Here is a 16,100-nt window from a genome sequence, read left to right as displayed (position 1 = left end):
ATTGGCTGATGGTATTGTTATCATTAGCAAAAGAGAGAAAGAATTACCAGAGCGGTTGAATGGAATGAACAGTTTAATGAATACAGCATTAGGATTTACAATCAAAAGAAAGATGAATGTATTGGGTAGTAGTATAAACAACATTGATAACAAAGTTATGAAAATTAAGGACCACACTAGCAACAAACATAGACATGAGGGACAATGAAAGTTGCTCCAGCAGGGTAATACGACATTCCCTAGAAAACAAGACTAGAAATACCAAACACAGGCCTTAATCTGTAGAAGAAGTATCTGAGAATGTACATCTGGAGCTGAGTAGTGAATGAAAATGAATCGTGGGCTGTGAGAAAAGCAAGAAAAGAGAATACCACATTCAGAATGGGAGGCTATAGAAGGATGTGAACTGATAAGAAAGGAACTGTGGAAGTTCTCCAAAAAACAGGTGAGGGTACTCATATGTGGGAAACTGTGACAAGAAGAAGGGACAGGGTAATAGTATGTGAAGACATCAGGGAATAACAGCCATGGTACTACAGGGAGCAGTATTGCTACTCTCATGTGAAGAAACTCAGTTCCTCCCCCCACCCCCACATCTCACATAAACGTAGGTGGTGCTATCAGCACTAAATTTCTTGGAACAGCCAGAAAAGTAATCTATAATGGGTAGAGTTTCTGCTCTATATGTGTGTCAATGCTGGGACATGCTGTTATGCAAAACTGCAGCGGTGCGACCAAGGTGCTCTATATCTTGAGGAGCTGAGGCAGAAGAGGCCTTTTCCACTTTCTTCTGATTTTACTCTTTAGGATCATGTTTATTGTTACCAGTAGATATTTAATTCAGAATTCTAGGAAACTTTCTCCTCTCTCGTTCTTTCCAATAATCTTATATTGTCTATTAACTATGTCTTTTTACCTTCCCCTATTACAGCAAACCAATGATTATTAGATTTCTCTCTTTTTACATACAGAGATACCTATTCACTATTGTTGTATACTCTCTTCCTGTCACTTGATTTTCTGGGAGTGACAATGGCTTCCAAAACTGAATTATTGTTGCTATTGTTTTGCTAATTATGACACAAATAAATCACTGAACTCTTCAAAATTACTCCTGGGTTGCTATTCAGCGTTGACCTTTCCCTCAACTTCCTCATCCTGTTGATATTATCACATTCCTCTAACAGGCCATCCTTCTTTCCATTTCAATTCACTGGTCACGTTAAATCTAGATCCAGGCATCATATTTTCTTTTTCATATTTCCCAGCCTTCCTATAACTCCCCCCTTTCCCCCTCACCACTCCAATTGAGGATCTTTGGGACTACCTCGAGTGTGCTGTTCATGCCATGGATTCTAAACTGAGAAGACTAGTGCAGCTGGCCTGTCTGTACCTTCCAGAAACTCATTGACTCTCTTCCCACATACGTTGTGCTGCCAAAGGAGCTTATTCAGGCCTTTGACAGGTTGTCACATTAATGCGATTAGATAGTATATTCATGGGTGATGTGTTTCGAAAACAGCTTCTTTAAAGAAAATGTAGAGCAATTTTAATATATTTCGTGTTTCAAACATGAATTTTCATGTCATGCTAACCAAAAAAGAGAGAATCAGGCTGAATAATTAACAATAGGGGCTTGAAGTTAATTATCAATGATCTAGGAAGTGCAGCCAATTTAACCAAAAGAGAAAATTTCTAGTAAGTAAATATCACAAAGTATTGCATAAATATTTAAGTGTAGCCAAAAATTTTATTAGCTATCAGAAATTCAGGGGAATATATAAGTAAGTGGTGTGGAACAAATGGAAGTTAAATATCAGTGACTCTTCAATGTTCTGGTTATCGGAGAAGGTACAGAAGCAGCAATGGGTAGGGTGGAGAAGGCCGTCAGCAGCACCCTAACTGAAGGAAATCCTGTGGTATTTACTGGACAGTTTTGTGAAGATACAGAAAACTTGAAAGACAGGCAAACAAATATGACGCCTTTTCATCAAGGATGCAAGCAAAGCATGTTGACCACTACACCCCTTCTGTGGGAGCCAGTGTTACATGTGCTGTGCATGATGGCTGAACAAAGAGAAACAATATGGGGAGACTCCACACTGTATGGGAGCAGCCAGAGCTGCCGTTAGGCCTGGGTTCTTATCCTTTGAGCTGGTCACAGGTTGCATGCATAATGATCAACCTCACGTGGGTGCACAGACGCTCACTTCACCTTTTCTGCGAATCTTCTATACAAGCCATTAATGAGGAACTGTTTCATCTGCTGAGCCTTAAATGTAGTTAAAAAGTTTTCCTATACCGTCTAAAGACAATAAAAGATTGCGCTGAGAAAATTATTTTCAGATTGTAAACACCGAGTTGGGAATAGCAATTGCTCTGACCATCTACTTTACACGAACTGATTTCCTCAGGTCTATATTAGCTGCATCATCAATCGAAAACTGTTAATATATTGTTGCTCAACATGATCTTTGCTGCAGTACGATACTTTGTACCAGGTGTTGGTTATGAGTGACACACTTAGTCCTCATCTTTTCTTGTGTTTACGCAGCGTGACACTATTGCTAGGTATTTTACTGCAAGTAGCAGTTGAAGAAGACACACTAAACCGCTTTAAACTCTACTTTACGCAAACAGGATTTTAGTGACCTGCACAGTGCACAGAATGAGGCCTGAGGCACAGCTCGTCTTGGCCCCAAACTAGACACATCACTGCTTCGGCTTATGTGCTGAGCAACGCATCTTTGTGCCCACAGCAGAATGACTGATGCTGTATACAAAGGGTTTGTACCTTTGTTGAGATACCTGATGCAGAAAGCTATAGGGCAACGTTTTGTACACATGCAATTTAACAGTGACAACAAATAAGGAGGGACTGTGTAAAGGTCAAAATGTTTGAAGCTATGAAAACTTGGGCTGTTTCATGACATCTGCAGCATGAGTGGCTGGCATTGTCAAAGCTTCACCCTCCATTGCCGGTGATGAATTGGAGCCGAGCTCACAGCCACAGACCATATGTACCTGTTGCCCCAATGTCTGAGGGCTTTTCCGCGGTCATTTCCGGTGCAGTTGTACTCTTGCTACCTGCGACGGTCGTTCGCTGCATTACAGGAATCCAGGATCCGTTTACCTTAAGGCTTTCCGCTTTCTTGTTGGAGCCATTCACGTGTTTTTCTATTTCTACAGCTTCTCTGAATAAGCGGCTGATTTCTCAAGCTGGCCCAACCTGCACTGTCTCTTATGTTCTTTCATCCTGGTAATGATTGATCATCCAGTCATCCCGTCTGCGGCAGCGAGGTGGGCTCCAGTTCACCACTGGCAGTGAAGGGCGAAGCTTTGACAATGTCAGCCACTCGTGCTGGCGAAACGTCAGTAAAATCATCAGACGAACATCGGCCAAATGACCCGAGATAGAAGCCAGTAGGCAGTTTGTCAACAAGTGGCGACGAAAGCCTTAACAATTCTCTTTGAATCTGCCGGGCAACAAAAGTATTCTGAGGTACCAGCAAATGGCTGTTGCAGGCATCAATGAAGCTGTATTTTACAGGACAGAGACATCTATACAAACTCAGTGGCAAACATTATAGCCTTGAACACACACACACACACACACACACACACACACACACACACACAGACACACACACACAGATATCTGGACAGAGTTTCACACTTAACAATGGTAAATGCAGGTGATCATCTTGTCTCACACTTACCTGGTTTCTGTTAGTGGCCCACCGAGCAACTGACTCACTTTGACCACCTCATCAGGGTGGTTGAGGACCGCATCGGCCCAACCCGCTGTGGCAAACACCAGCGAGTTGGCTTTTATGAAGGCGACAGCGACCTCAGCGAGGCTGGGACAGGAGTACCTCACTGCCAGCACCGCCGTGCGCGCCGCGTTCTCTGCTGACAGCTGACTGGCCAGCTGCTCCTCACACTGGACCTTCAGCCCCCACACGCCGTACCTGTCTGCAGCTGCCAGGAGTTGTGGGGCCATGCGGGGCATCTCGGGAGCATGGAGGGAGTTCATGTAGGCCAGCAGCTGGTGCAGCACCGGGCCCTCGACGTCGGGGACGGTGACGACACTGCTGTTGGCCTCCGGCGTGTCCTGGCAGAGCATGGCGGCGAACACGGGGCTCCTGTCTGCCAGGACGGCCCTGTCCGCCACCAGCCGCGTGTCCCCGGCCACCAGAGTCACCGTGGTCCCTTCCCCAGCATCCGTAGCAGCAGCCTCTTGCACCTCCCTGGCGGCTGCCATTGTGAATGTTTCTGAAACAAGGCATCACTGAACAGCCATTTGCCCTTACACAGCACCGTAAATTCATGTATTAGGCATAGGTGATCTGTGCTCAGCAGCAGCGGGTAAATATCGCCAATTACATGTCAATCACAGCTGCATGACATCCTTCCCTAGCCACAGGTGATAGCCACGTGTCTTCAACAATACAATATCAAACACCTGTATTTCCCACAAGAAGTCGACAGAAAGGGGTGAAGACACTATTTCTGTAATTTCTAGTCGCAGTACAGTGTTACAAAACAATGAAGGTTTTAAATATGGAGATCAGGAGCAATACAAACAAGGCCTGGCGAATCTATAGCTCATAATCACTCCCGGTATTTAGGAAACTGCTAGTAATTACCTTTCCCGTTCCACTCCCAAGTAGAGCGACAGTGAAACAAGTACTAAAATGTAGACTTTCACGGGCGGAAATATCATGTACATTATAATTATCCGGGCTGTTATGCCATGGTCGGTTGATGAATTCTGTGTCAATTCCCAACGTTTCGTCTCCGACTGCGGGAGACATCTTCAAGGGGGTCAGTAGCTTGATGGAAGGTCCAACACACCCAGTACAGTCAGTAGCGAGCCAGTGGGTGTGTTGGACCTTCCATCGAGCTACAGACCCCCTTGAAGATATCTCCTGCAGTCGGAGACGAAACGTTGGGAATTGACACAGAATTCATCAACCGACCACGGCATAACAGCCCGGATAATTATAATGGACAGTGAAACAAGTGTCTATATGCCTCCTTATGAGTCCTAATTCCTAGCATCTTATCTTTGGGTCCTTACGCGAAATGTACGTTGGTAGCAGCAGAATCGTTCTGCTGTCAGCTGCCAAAGCCAATTCTCTACGTATTCTCAATGGTGTTCCTTGAAAGAACATCAGCTTCCCCCCAGGGATTGACATTTGAGTTTCTACAGCAGCTCTGTAACATTTTCTTCAAACCTATTGCTACCAAATGTTAGAAGCCTGCCTCAATTTCTTTGATGCCATTCCTTCAATCCGACCCGGTGACGATCAACACTCACGCAGTACCCAAGAATGAATCGCATTACTGTTCCGTAGACATCTACTTTACAGGTTATTTACACTTCCCTATTTACGTGCTCGTTCCATTTCATATCGCTTTGCAGCTTTACTCCAGGATATTTAATGGACGTGACTATCAAGCAGAACGCTTCTAATGCTGTAGAGGAGCATTACTGGATAGTTTTTCCTACTCATCTGCCATAGCTTACATATTTCTACGTTTAAAGGTAGCTTTCATTCATTATACAAACAAGAAATTTCGTCTAAGTCACCTTGTACACTGCTAAGTCACTCAAAAACACCACCTTTCTCTACCTCAGCATCATCAGCAAATAGTCCGCCCCGGTAGCTGAGTGGTCAGCGTGACAGACTGTCAATCCTAAGGGCCCAGGTTCGATTCCCGGCTGGGTCGGAAATTTTCTCCGCTCAGGGACTGGGTGTTGCGTTGTCCTAATCATCATCGCGCAGGTCGCCGAAGTGGCGTCAAATCGAAAGACCTGCACCAGGCGAACCGTCTACCCGATGGGAGGCCCCAGCCACACGACATTTCCATTTATCAGCAAATAGCTGCAGATTGCTGCCCACCCTGTCTGCCAGCTCATTTATGTATATGGAGGATCACAGGGATCCTCTCACACCACCCTGCCGATACCCTTGTCACTGATGAACGCTCTTCATCAAGGACAGCATATTAGATTCTATTATTGAAGAAGTCTTTCAGCCACTCACATATCTGAGAACCTTTTCTGTTGCTATCTCCATTAACAGGCTGCAGTGCGACAGTTGCAGATACTTTCCGGAAATCTAGGAGTATGGACTACCTTTTGCCCTTCGACCAGAGTTCGCAGTATAATCATGTCAAATGACAAGGCGAGATTCACACATGCAATTATTTCTGAATTTGTGCTGATTTGCACACAGAGGCTCTTAAATAAAGGAAATTTATTTTCTTTCAATTGATAACATGTTCAAGGATTCTACAGCAGACGAATGTTGAGAACATTGATCTGCAATTTTGCAGATTCGTTTTTTTATTCTGGTTATATGGATGCACTTTTTTCCAGTCGCTTGGAATTTGGTGCTAGACAAGAGATTCGCGACAAATGAAAGCTAAATTAGGGGCCTATGCCGTATACCGGGTGTCTCCAAACATTTTAGCCTAACGGCCACACTGGCTGTTCTGCTAAATCCCAAGGGCAAAGACCTGGCTACAGCCTCTAAGTTTTCCTGAGGCCTGATACAAGTATTGCTCGGCTCACCTCGGTACAATTCAGTTTTTGTGACGCTTATCACTGTCGTCATTCTTTACGAGCTGACAGTGGCACTGCAGTTGCCATTGCGCAGTGAACAGCTATTATTGCATGAAATCTGGGAGGGAACAAAATGTGGAAGACTCTGTGAGTAATCACACTGAAGTCGGAAACGAAATATCAAGCAAAAATTGGAAAAATTAACGGAAAGGAAGAAAAGCTGTTAAAAGTGTTAAAAACAATATAGCAGGTGGCCTTGGCTGGCTGACTGCAGTAATAAAAATGGATGAGCCAGCCACTGCCACACACTAAAATACCCATCCTAAGAGCAAAAGGCAAGAGAAACACAAATGCTGAAAAGATGAATACCAAGTCGAATAGACAGCACCAGAGGTGGCGGGGATGAGTTAAAATGCAGGTAGGGTGAAGGGATGGAAGACAAGGCCACATGCAAACCCTTAGACTGAATGTTAAAATCCTCCTCTCGAACAAAACTTGAAGCTAGATCGGCTGTTCAGGCACTGCCACCCAACACTGCAGGCAGTGCGCCAGGAAGGTTAAAGGTCTGTCTCAGGGCGGCTAAATCTGGACAGTCCAATAAAATGTCAGACAGTCAAGTGTGAACCACAGCGACACTTTGGTGGGTCCTCGCAACGTAGGTGACCGTGAGCCAGCCATGTATGTCCGATGAGGAGCCAGCAAAGGACGATGTAGTCCTTGTGAAAAGCTCGCATGGAGGACTACCATACATTCGTCGTCTCCTTTACCATTCGTAGCTTATTCAGCAAAGTCAGGGAACAGCATTCTGTATACCAGAGCCCTAAAACTAAATGAAACAGACAAAAATATTTACAGATGTAAATTAAGTGATGAGCAGCATTCGAAGTCCTGCTGATGATTTCCACTAGTGAACTTGATTCACAACCATAGACAATTGTGAGTGGTGGTGGTGGTTTGGTTTGTAGGGCGCTCAACATCCATCTTTTTCACATTCCAGTCTCCCCATTTTTCTGAATGATGAGGAAATGGTGAGGAGAACACGAACACCCAGTCTCTGGGCAGAAAAAAATCCGCCGATCTAGCCGGTAATCGAACGTGAGACCCTGTGATAGACAGGTTCCAATACTAACCACTAGACCACGAGCTGTGGACAATTGTAAGTGGGATGTTACAGTTACGTAAATTTTATTAATCATAATTACAATGCTTAATTTCATTATGTTTATTGAATTACGTTACTTGGGCACAGTAAAGTTTCAGGAAGTGTCATAATTAATTACAATTAAAGTGTTCATTTACACTATATATACTATATGTCAGTAGTTAATTTGTAGTTTAATTGGTGGTAGAATAAAAGTAACTGATTATTACACGATTAAGTTCCATCGTAACTTCGCTTAATGAGCATGATGCACTTCTAAATCTTACTCAATTAACCCTCTTTAAGTGCAACAGTTTTTCGTAGGAATCCATGCAGAATAGGTCAACACGTTCCATTCCGAAAATATAGGTACCCAAAAAGACATAACATAGTAACATAATTTATTTGTAGTACAGTATATCGTGTTTCAGAAGAATGATGTCTCAAGATATTTGTTAGTGACTGTGGCTGAAAACTTGTCGACAAAGGGAAATAGCATGTTCATACTTCGCATAGCTACTGTCTTGTGGTTATCTTAAATGAATTCGTGTCAGTTAACGATCAAAAATCCTTGCCCTTGCATCGTAGCAGAAGCAGTCCCAAACATTGGCGCATCGCGACCGCTACTTCTGGCTGAACGAAAACAGGCGGCACCGTCGGAGCTTCCATCCACTTCACAGAGCGCGGTGGTCTGCAGGTACGGCTGCCATCCGCCCCGATACGTCAGGACCGTCCCTGGTACGGACCTCCCCCTCCCGACACCCCCGACAAGAGGAAATTATGTCCCCATTTTGCAAAACACTCTTAACGAGCTTGGCTGACGTACTGACGCAACACCATCTCTTAGCGCAACATGTAAATGCAGCCTCAGCTTTCTCTGTGTCAACAAGTTTATGTTGATAAGATCATCTCACAGATGGTGTTGCATGTTGCGTATCCTCTGTTTCCGATGCAAGCACCTTCTGGATGCAGCACTGTCATTCGAGAAAATACCAGAAATCTCCAGCACTACGTGGCTGGAACTATACAAGCAGCGCCACACGGGAAAATCGGCCAGTTCCCATTTGCAAGCTGATAAGACGGTTCTTCCTAAACGTAATACGAACAACGTGTGCCAGTTGGTAATGTATAGTCACGTGTACGGTGACGAAAGTGTTGTCGACTTTTTACCGCCTAATTAGCTTATCACAGCTAAAAAAGTCTGGAAAAAGTGTGTCACTTTTCGAATGATTACACAAAGAAGCGGTCTTTTGTCAAGAAAGGACGTGCAGATCAGGCAGAGCTGAGAGGTTCGTTGCTGTTTCATCTCAGTAACTCACGGAGGTAAGCCAGAAGTGAAGCATCACATTTCTACGAAGAATCTTCTACAGACGTTAAAGTAACCTCTGGCGTGCCACAGGGGAGTGTTATGGGACCATTGCTTTTCACAATATATATAAATGACTTAGTAGATAGTGTCGGAAGTTCCATGCGGCTTTTCGCGGATGATGCTGTAGTATACAGAGAAGTTGCTGCATTAGAAAATTGTAGCGAAATACAGGAAGATCTGCAGCGGATAGGCACTTGGTGCAGGGAGTGGCAACTGACCCTTAACATAGACAAATGTAATGTATTGCGAATACATAGAAAGAAGGATCCTTTATTGTATGATTATATGATAGCGGAACAAACACTGGTAGCAGTTACTTCTGTAAAATATCTGGGAGTATGCGTACGGAACGATTTGAAGTGGAATGATCATATAAAACTAATTGTTGGTAAGGCGGGTACCAGGTTGAGATTCATTGGGAGAGTGCTTAGAAAATGTAGTCCATCAACAAAGGAGGTGGCTTACAAAACACTCGTTCGACCTATACTTGAGTATTGCTCATCAGTGTGGGATTCGTACCAGGTCGGGTTGACGGAGGAGATAGAGAAGATCCAAAGAAGAGCGGCGCGTTTCGTCACTGGGTTATTTGGTAACCGTGATAGCGTTACGGAGATGTTTAATAAACTCAAGTGGCAGACTCTGCAAGAGAGGCGCTCTGCATCGCGGTGTAGCTTGCTCGCCAGGTTTCGAGAGGGTGCGTTTCTGGATGAGGTATCGAATATATTGCTTCCCCCTACTTATACCTCCCGAGGAGATCACGAATGTAAAATTAGAGAGATTAGAGCGCGCACGGAGGCTTTCAGACAGTCGTTCTTTCCGCGAACCATACGCGACTGGAACAGGAAAGGGAGGTAATGACAGTGGCACGTAAAGTGCCCTCCGCCACACACCGTTGGGTGGCTTGCGGAGTATCAATGTAGATGTAGATGTAGATGAATCTTACCAATAGATTCGCGGTAGCATCAACATCAAAGCCCATGGCTACATTCATGATGAAAGAAGATACCCAGAAAGAATTACCCGTTGCTGCTGCAAAACTAACAGCAGCTTACGAAGTTGTCACGCTTCGTCAGTCCTTCAGTTCTCTTGACTGTGACGTAAAAGTGAATGCCTCAATGTATCCCGACTACAAAGTCGCAGCAAAGCAGTCTACAGCCAGAACCAAAGCTATAGCGATTGTTAAAAATATTATCTCACCACACTCCGTGTATGACCGCACAGAACATTTGCAGACAGTTTCAGTTTAGAACACTGGCACCGACGCATCGAACCAGGAGGCCGAAAAGGTGTTTCCTTTAGTTGACCACTACTTAGCTGAATCTGTCAGAATCCAAAAGAAGCTGTTCAAGTTTGAGTCACGTAATAACGAAACATCGGAGACAATTGCAAAGTTTTCTTTAGACCCTTTAAGACAACTGAAAATTCCATCAGATAAATTAATCGCTTTACTGGAGGCAATACCAATAACTTCGGAGACCTTCATCGACGCGCTCAGCGGAATGTGTTTCACCAAATTAAGGAGCGACTACGAAACAGTGTAGAGGGAACTGGGTTGCCTGCCCGTATTCTCCACAGTACTACTATCAAGCGCTGCTGCAATCTTGACTCTAGACATTGAAACAACCGTCATAAAAATACGTAATTGTGTTTCAATACACTCTGGGAGGACAAGTTGAGAAAGTTCTGCTTATACGTTGATGTAAATCATCAAACTCTTCTAGCTCATTGAAAAGCAAGATGGCTCTTGTTAATGCCCGCAGTTGAGAGAATTCTTAACCTTTGGACAATTTTTTGACGCCAAAGAGGCCACTTGAAATAATTTGATTTTTTCAGTAATCCCATGCGCGAAATTTATTTCACGTTACTACAGTCAAACTTGGCTCTGTTTGAAAAATATATAGAAAACGAGAAGAGTAAAGTCTCGATAATTGAAGTAAGAAATATATCAATTTACACTTAAAGGTATATAAATGAAAGGAAATCAGTCAATTTTACCGGCATGCAAACAAACATGTATTTGAAGAAAATAAAGAATGAGAACCCTAGCCAAGAAATAATTTGATTTCAGAATTTGAACTTGAGACAATAGCTTTCTGTACCATAACATTTGATTAGTGAGAGAAATGGGATAGTTGTCTTCATAAAGATCAGGTATTTGATTGGATGACGCCATCTGAAACCACAGAATGCTTGACGATTGAAAACGCTGCTATGTACCTGAATAAAAATTACGCGAATATTTCAGGCGACAATTGTTTTCGGTAATATCATATGAGAGAGAGGTCGGAAGAGCTTTTAGAAACTCAGGGGAGTCAAGTGTGAACAGTCCGTGGAAGAGGCGTGGATTTACTTTCTTAAGGAAACCCAAAATCCTGAACACAAATGCCGACTACTAGAATCTTGCGAGTATTTTTGTTCTATTCCCGCACACAATGCCACTGTGGAAAGAGCATTTTGGCTGACATCGGCCCAGTGCACTGACGAAAGAAGTCGACTGCTGACAGGGACTGTGGAGTCAATCTTACAGTGCCAGTTTAACTACAAGCTGACTTGCATGGAGTTTTATAAATACGTAAAGGGAAAAAAGATTTGCTGAAAGAGGTGAAATCTTCAGAAATATGTGGTGTACCAATTATTTCTCCGCAACAAATTACTTGTAAATGTGTTCTAAATAAAAATAATTATAATAAATGAATTTCTTGCTACATTTCTAGTGCCCTATATGAAGAGTGTCCCAACTAGATAGAGCAATCCTAATCATACAGGAGATCGAATTTCGTACAACATACAGACACAGTCATGAACGTAAGTATGCATGATAAGCGATGCTACGTATATACGAAGGACGCACGGGAATAACGATCGAGGTCCATCAAAATCTTAAATTTTATTCGTGACGTCGTCTCAGAAAGGAATGGAAGTACTGCAATATGCCAAAGTTTTTCGTGAAATCGATCAAGTCAACTGAAAATCCGCGTCCAAGTTTTGATGTACTTGAGAAGAACGATGTTGGTCCATTCTATGCCGAGGAAGAACGCCCTCCGCCCTCTGTGGTTCGTATCGTGTGCTGCAGCTTCGTGCTACTGGCGTAACAATACTTGACCGTCACTCACACAGTGAGAACCGAGTTCGAATTGTTACGTTGTTTAGTAACAAAGCACAGACAAGTGAAGTGAAATGAAAGCCACAGAAACGCAGGAGGATGAAGAACGTTTCGGTCCTGTGCGGAATGCAGGGAAACCAAGTGCTGAGGCGTATTTCTGGTTCTTCAAAGTGATTATGGACCTCGAGTCACGTTACAGTTACGACTGTAACTATTTACGACTGATATCCTTTTAGAATGTTCCGCTGATGGAAAGGTATAGATTAACGGACGAATTCAATCAAATGGCCTCCTATGTTACGGACAACTTACCTGATATTTCCCTGAAGAACTTAATATTCAAGAGTTATGCCTATTATACTCAGAGAAAAATCCTCGAAACCCTGTGTAGTACGAAAGAAACAGACGGATTTTTGTGACAAACCATAGTGTAAGTTTTGTGTACGCCAGAACTGTCATGTTGAGTGTGACAGATTTAGAGCGACTTTCTAAGAGTGATTTACAGATAAATAACGAAAAATACGCAACTCAGATTCAAAGTCTGAACAAGCAGGAATAGCAACTTGAAATGAACTACGTAAGTGGAAAGGAGGGAACTTTTATGAGAGAAAAAAGTTACGGACGTTTGAAATTTAAAAAAAAAATCTGATTACTAAAGCAATGTATGCGGACTACTAGAAGACTCTTCCGTTTCGTAAAATTTGAACCAACAAAGCATATTACAGCAGACAGATATCATTTTATTCGTTCAATATCCATTTGCTTTCTTCTGGGCAATCCGTTCTACACATTTCTTCACGTGATCAGAATGAGTAGTACATCCATAAACGACGCCATCTGGCATTTTTCATCAGACAACTTTCGGAGTTTTTTTCTAGCATTTAAGATGGCGGACGTCTGAGGAAGAGGACATGATTGTGTAACGTCACGTGGACAACGCGACCATTAGAGACGGAGCAAAAGCTGCGGTGAGGAAACGATGGAGAGTGGAAAATGGTCGTGCCCTTCCGAAGGAACCGTATCGGCATTTGCCTTCAGCGATTTAGGGAAATCACGGAAAACCTGAATCGGGATGGCAGGACGTGAGTGTGAACCAGCGTCCGTCCGACAGCGAGTCCAGTGTGGTAACCACTGCGCTACCTCACTCGATGCTGACGTCGTCTTGACGTTTTTAACGCCATGACAACTCACTTTATTTTTACCTCTATGCGTAATGACAGATTCACAATCACTGAAACTGAAACACCACCTCTGGATTTACGCGATGTAATCTACTCTGTAAACGTTAACCATCACAACTGTCAATAAACACCATGTAAAATTATCTAAACTCCAATAACGAAAGAAAATATGTGGTTCGTAACAACGACACGTTACAACACAGAAATCTCGCTCTAACATGCATTAGAGACGTAATATAACACAGAAAATGCATAGACCCTCATACAGTACAACAATAACATCCCACATAGACGTAAGCACAATCTAATGTAATACTAGGTGGGAAGTACAAAGACGTACGTATAGTTCAACAATTATCTGAAGAGGAACACTTGAAAATGGCAATTCCGCCGAAACGAGCCCGTTGTGAATCAATGTAATGAACAGACGTCAAAACAACTGACAGCTAATTAGAGCAGTTGTAGGAGAATGCCATTTTTACCTCATGTTCGCTGCAGTCCCAGTAGAGAAGGTTTTATACTTGTGTCGGAAAAAGCAGGTAACACAAATTCAGTTTAGGGTCTAGTTAAACATCCAATACTAATCATGGTGAACAAGCGCCACAGACTCACTGTGCACTACCTCGACTTCCAGCAGTTCCACGTAAACAGTGGGTGACCAAAAAGCTACCGTTCGCATTGCTGCTACGTGTATGCAACGGAGCGCGACTCCGACGCACGTGTGTAATAAATAAGCACGAATACGTAGGCAAGGCATCACCAGTGTGGCATTCCTGTCTCTCCGGCGTGCGTTCGGTAAGTGCGAAACCGAGGACTACGTCGATGTTGCCAAACGTCTCGACAGGGGACCGACGTGCTGTTATTCTGTTCTTGGCTGCCGAAGGCCAAACAGCAGCAGACATCCACCGGAGAATGAGGAATATGTATGGGGCGACACGTCTGTTGAAAACGACCACTGTTATACAAGGGGGCAGGGGGTGCGAGGGGGAGGGAAAGCACGTCCCCATATCACAAACGACGTAACTCTGAAGTTACACCAACAGAAGTGGGAGAGACGAGGTGGTCTGACGGGTTATGAACCCCTGTGTTCAAAAGATCGGATCTGATGTGATCCCTGCCTTTTGTCTGATGATGATGGTAACGAAATGATGGGATGAAAACGTCGTTATTGTATGTTTGTGAGTGTGTGTATTTTGGTATTTGTCATGATGGGGAATTTGGTTCTGGGCTTGGGTGGATTTTGTCCCAGATTCCTGATGAGTAGGTGGTTGGAGTCTGTTTGGTGGACGAATTTAAAGGGCTTCTTTTGGATGATTTCTGGAATTTTTTGTATACTGTGAGTCGTATAGATGTCTGTTTGATTCATACCGGCTAGCATCAGCAGCAGTTCTTAAGTATTTGTTTTGGAGTCTCTGTACTTCTGCGATATTGCGCTCTCCTATGTAGCACTCGCGTCCTCGTCATCGTATGCTTCTCTCTGGCAGATAGGTAGCTAATACATACCTACGAGAAAAGTAGCGGCCATTCTAGTAATCTTGATAAGTTATTCTGTCTGGCATTTGTCGAGAAAAGTTGGGAATGTTCTGCTGTTTTCTTGTACGGAGAACCTTCGATACGTAGCGTTGTAAGTACGGACGATGTAATTAACCAATTTTCCAGGAAGAATAGGTGCATAGTATTCATCATTTGAGAAAGAGGACCACAATTTTACCTTTTTTTATATCATAAGATGGCACTGTCTTGTATATATGTATAATCAGTTTAAATAAAACAAACTTTGCATATGACTTTCTTATTACGGTAAAAGGAAAGGTAGCTCAAGATATCTTTTGGGCTCCTCCTTGAGGTTTTTCTGTATCCACCAATGGCACCCGCCCTATATACATCTACATGGATACTGTGCAAATCACATTTAAGTGCCTGGCAGAGGGTTCATTGACCCACCTTCACAACAATTATTTATTATTCCAATTTCGTACAGCGCGCTGAAAAACGAACACCTACATCTTTCCGTTCCCTTATTTTATTGTGATGATCGTTTCTCTTATGTATGCCGGCGTCAATAAAATATTTCCGCATTCGGAGGAGAAAGTTGGTGACTGAAATTTCGCGGGAATATTCCGCCGCAACGAAAAACTTTCTTTTAATGATGTCCACCTCAAATCATGTATCATTTTAGTGACATTCTCTCCCCTTTTTCGCGCTAATACAAAACGCGCTGTCGTCCTTTTAACTTTCTCGGTGTATTCCGTTATTTCTATCTAGTAACAATCCCACACGGCGCAGCAGTATTCTAAAAAGGCACCGACAATCGTATTATAGGCAGTCTCTTTGGTAACTCTATTACATGTTCTCAGTGTCCTGCCAATAAAACGCTGTCTTTGATTAGCCTTCCCCACGTTATTTGCATCTATTCCTTCCAATTTAAGTTGTTCGTAATTGTAATTCATAGGTATTTAGTTTAGATTTGACTGACTTATCGTGTAACCGAAATTTGACCGATTCCTTACAGCACTTATGTCGATGACTTTAGACTTTTCGTTAATTAGGGTCAATTTCCGCACCATACAGATATCTTTTCTAAATCGTTTTGCAATTTGTTTTGATCTTCTGAATTTATTAGTCGATAAACGACAGCATCATCTGCTAACAACCTAACAAGAATGCTCAGATTGTCTCCTAAATCGTTTATGTACATAAGGACCTACAACACTACCTTGGGGAAAGCCAGA

At 43.1% G+C, this 16,100-nt stretch overlaps 1 protein-coding gene across 1 annotated transcript in view; it reads right to left on the bottom strand.

Annotated features, from left to right (window-relative positions):
• Positions 1 to 3,719: 3,719 nt before the first annotated feature.
• The window catches only part of LOC124589757 (speckle-type POZ protein-like), a gene marked incomplete at its 3' end in the record, with an annotated part of 39,572 nt that continues 27,191 nt past the window's right edge, over positions 3,720 to 16,100 (bottom strand). The window contains exon 2 of the mRNA XM_047131586.1: positions 3,720 to 4,275. Within this exon, the coding sequence (XP_046987542.1) occupies positions 3,720 to 4,264 (545 nt within the window). The remainder of the gene's footprint in view (positions 4,276 to 16,100) is intronic.

This window comes from Schistocerca americana, unplaced genomic scaffold (assembly GCF_021461395.2).
Source record: "Schistocerca americana isolate TAMUIC-IGC-003095 unplaced genomic scaffold, iqSchAmer2.1 HiC_scaffold_723, whole genome shotgun sequence".
Classification (NCBI taxonomy): Eukaryota; Metazoa; Arthropoda; class Insecta; order Orthoptera; family Acrididae; genus Schistocerca; species Schistocerca americana.
The sequence above is the reverse complement of the archived record's forward strand: the minus strand, read 5'-3'. Positions and strand labels throughout refer to the sequence as shown.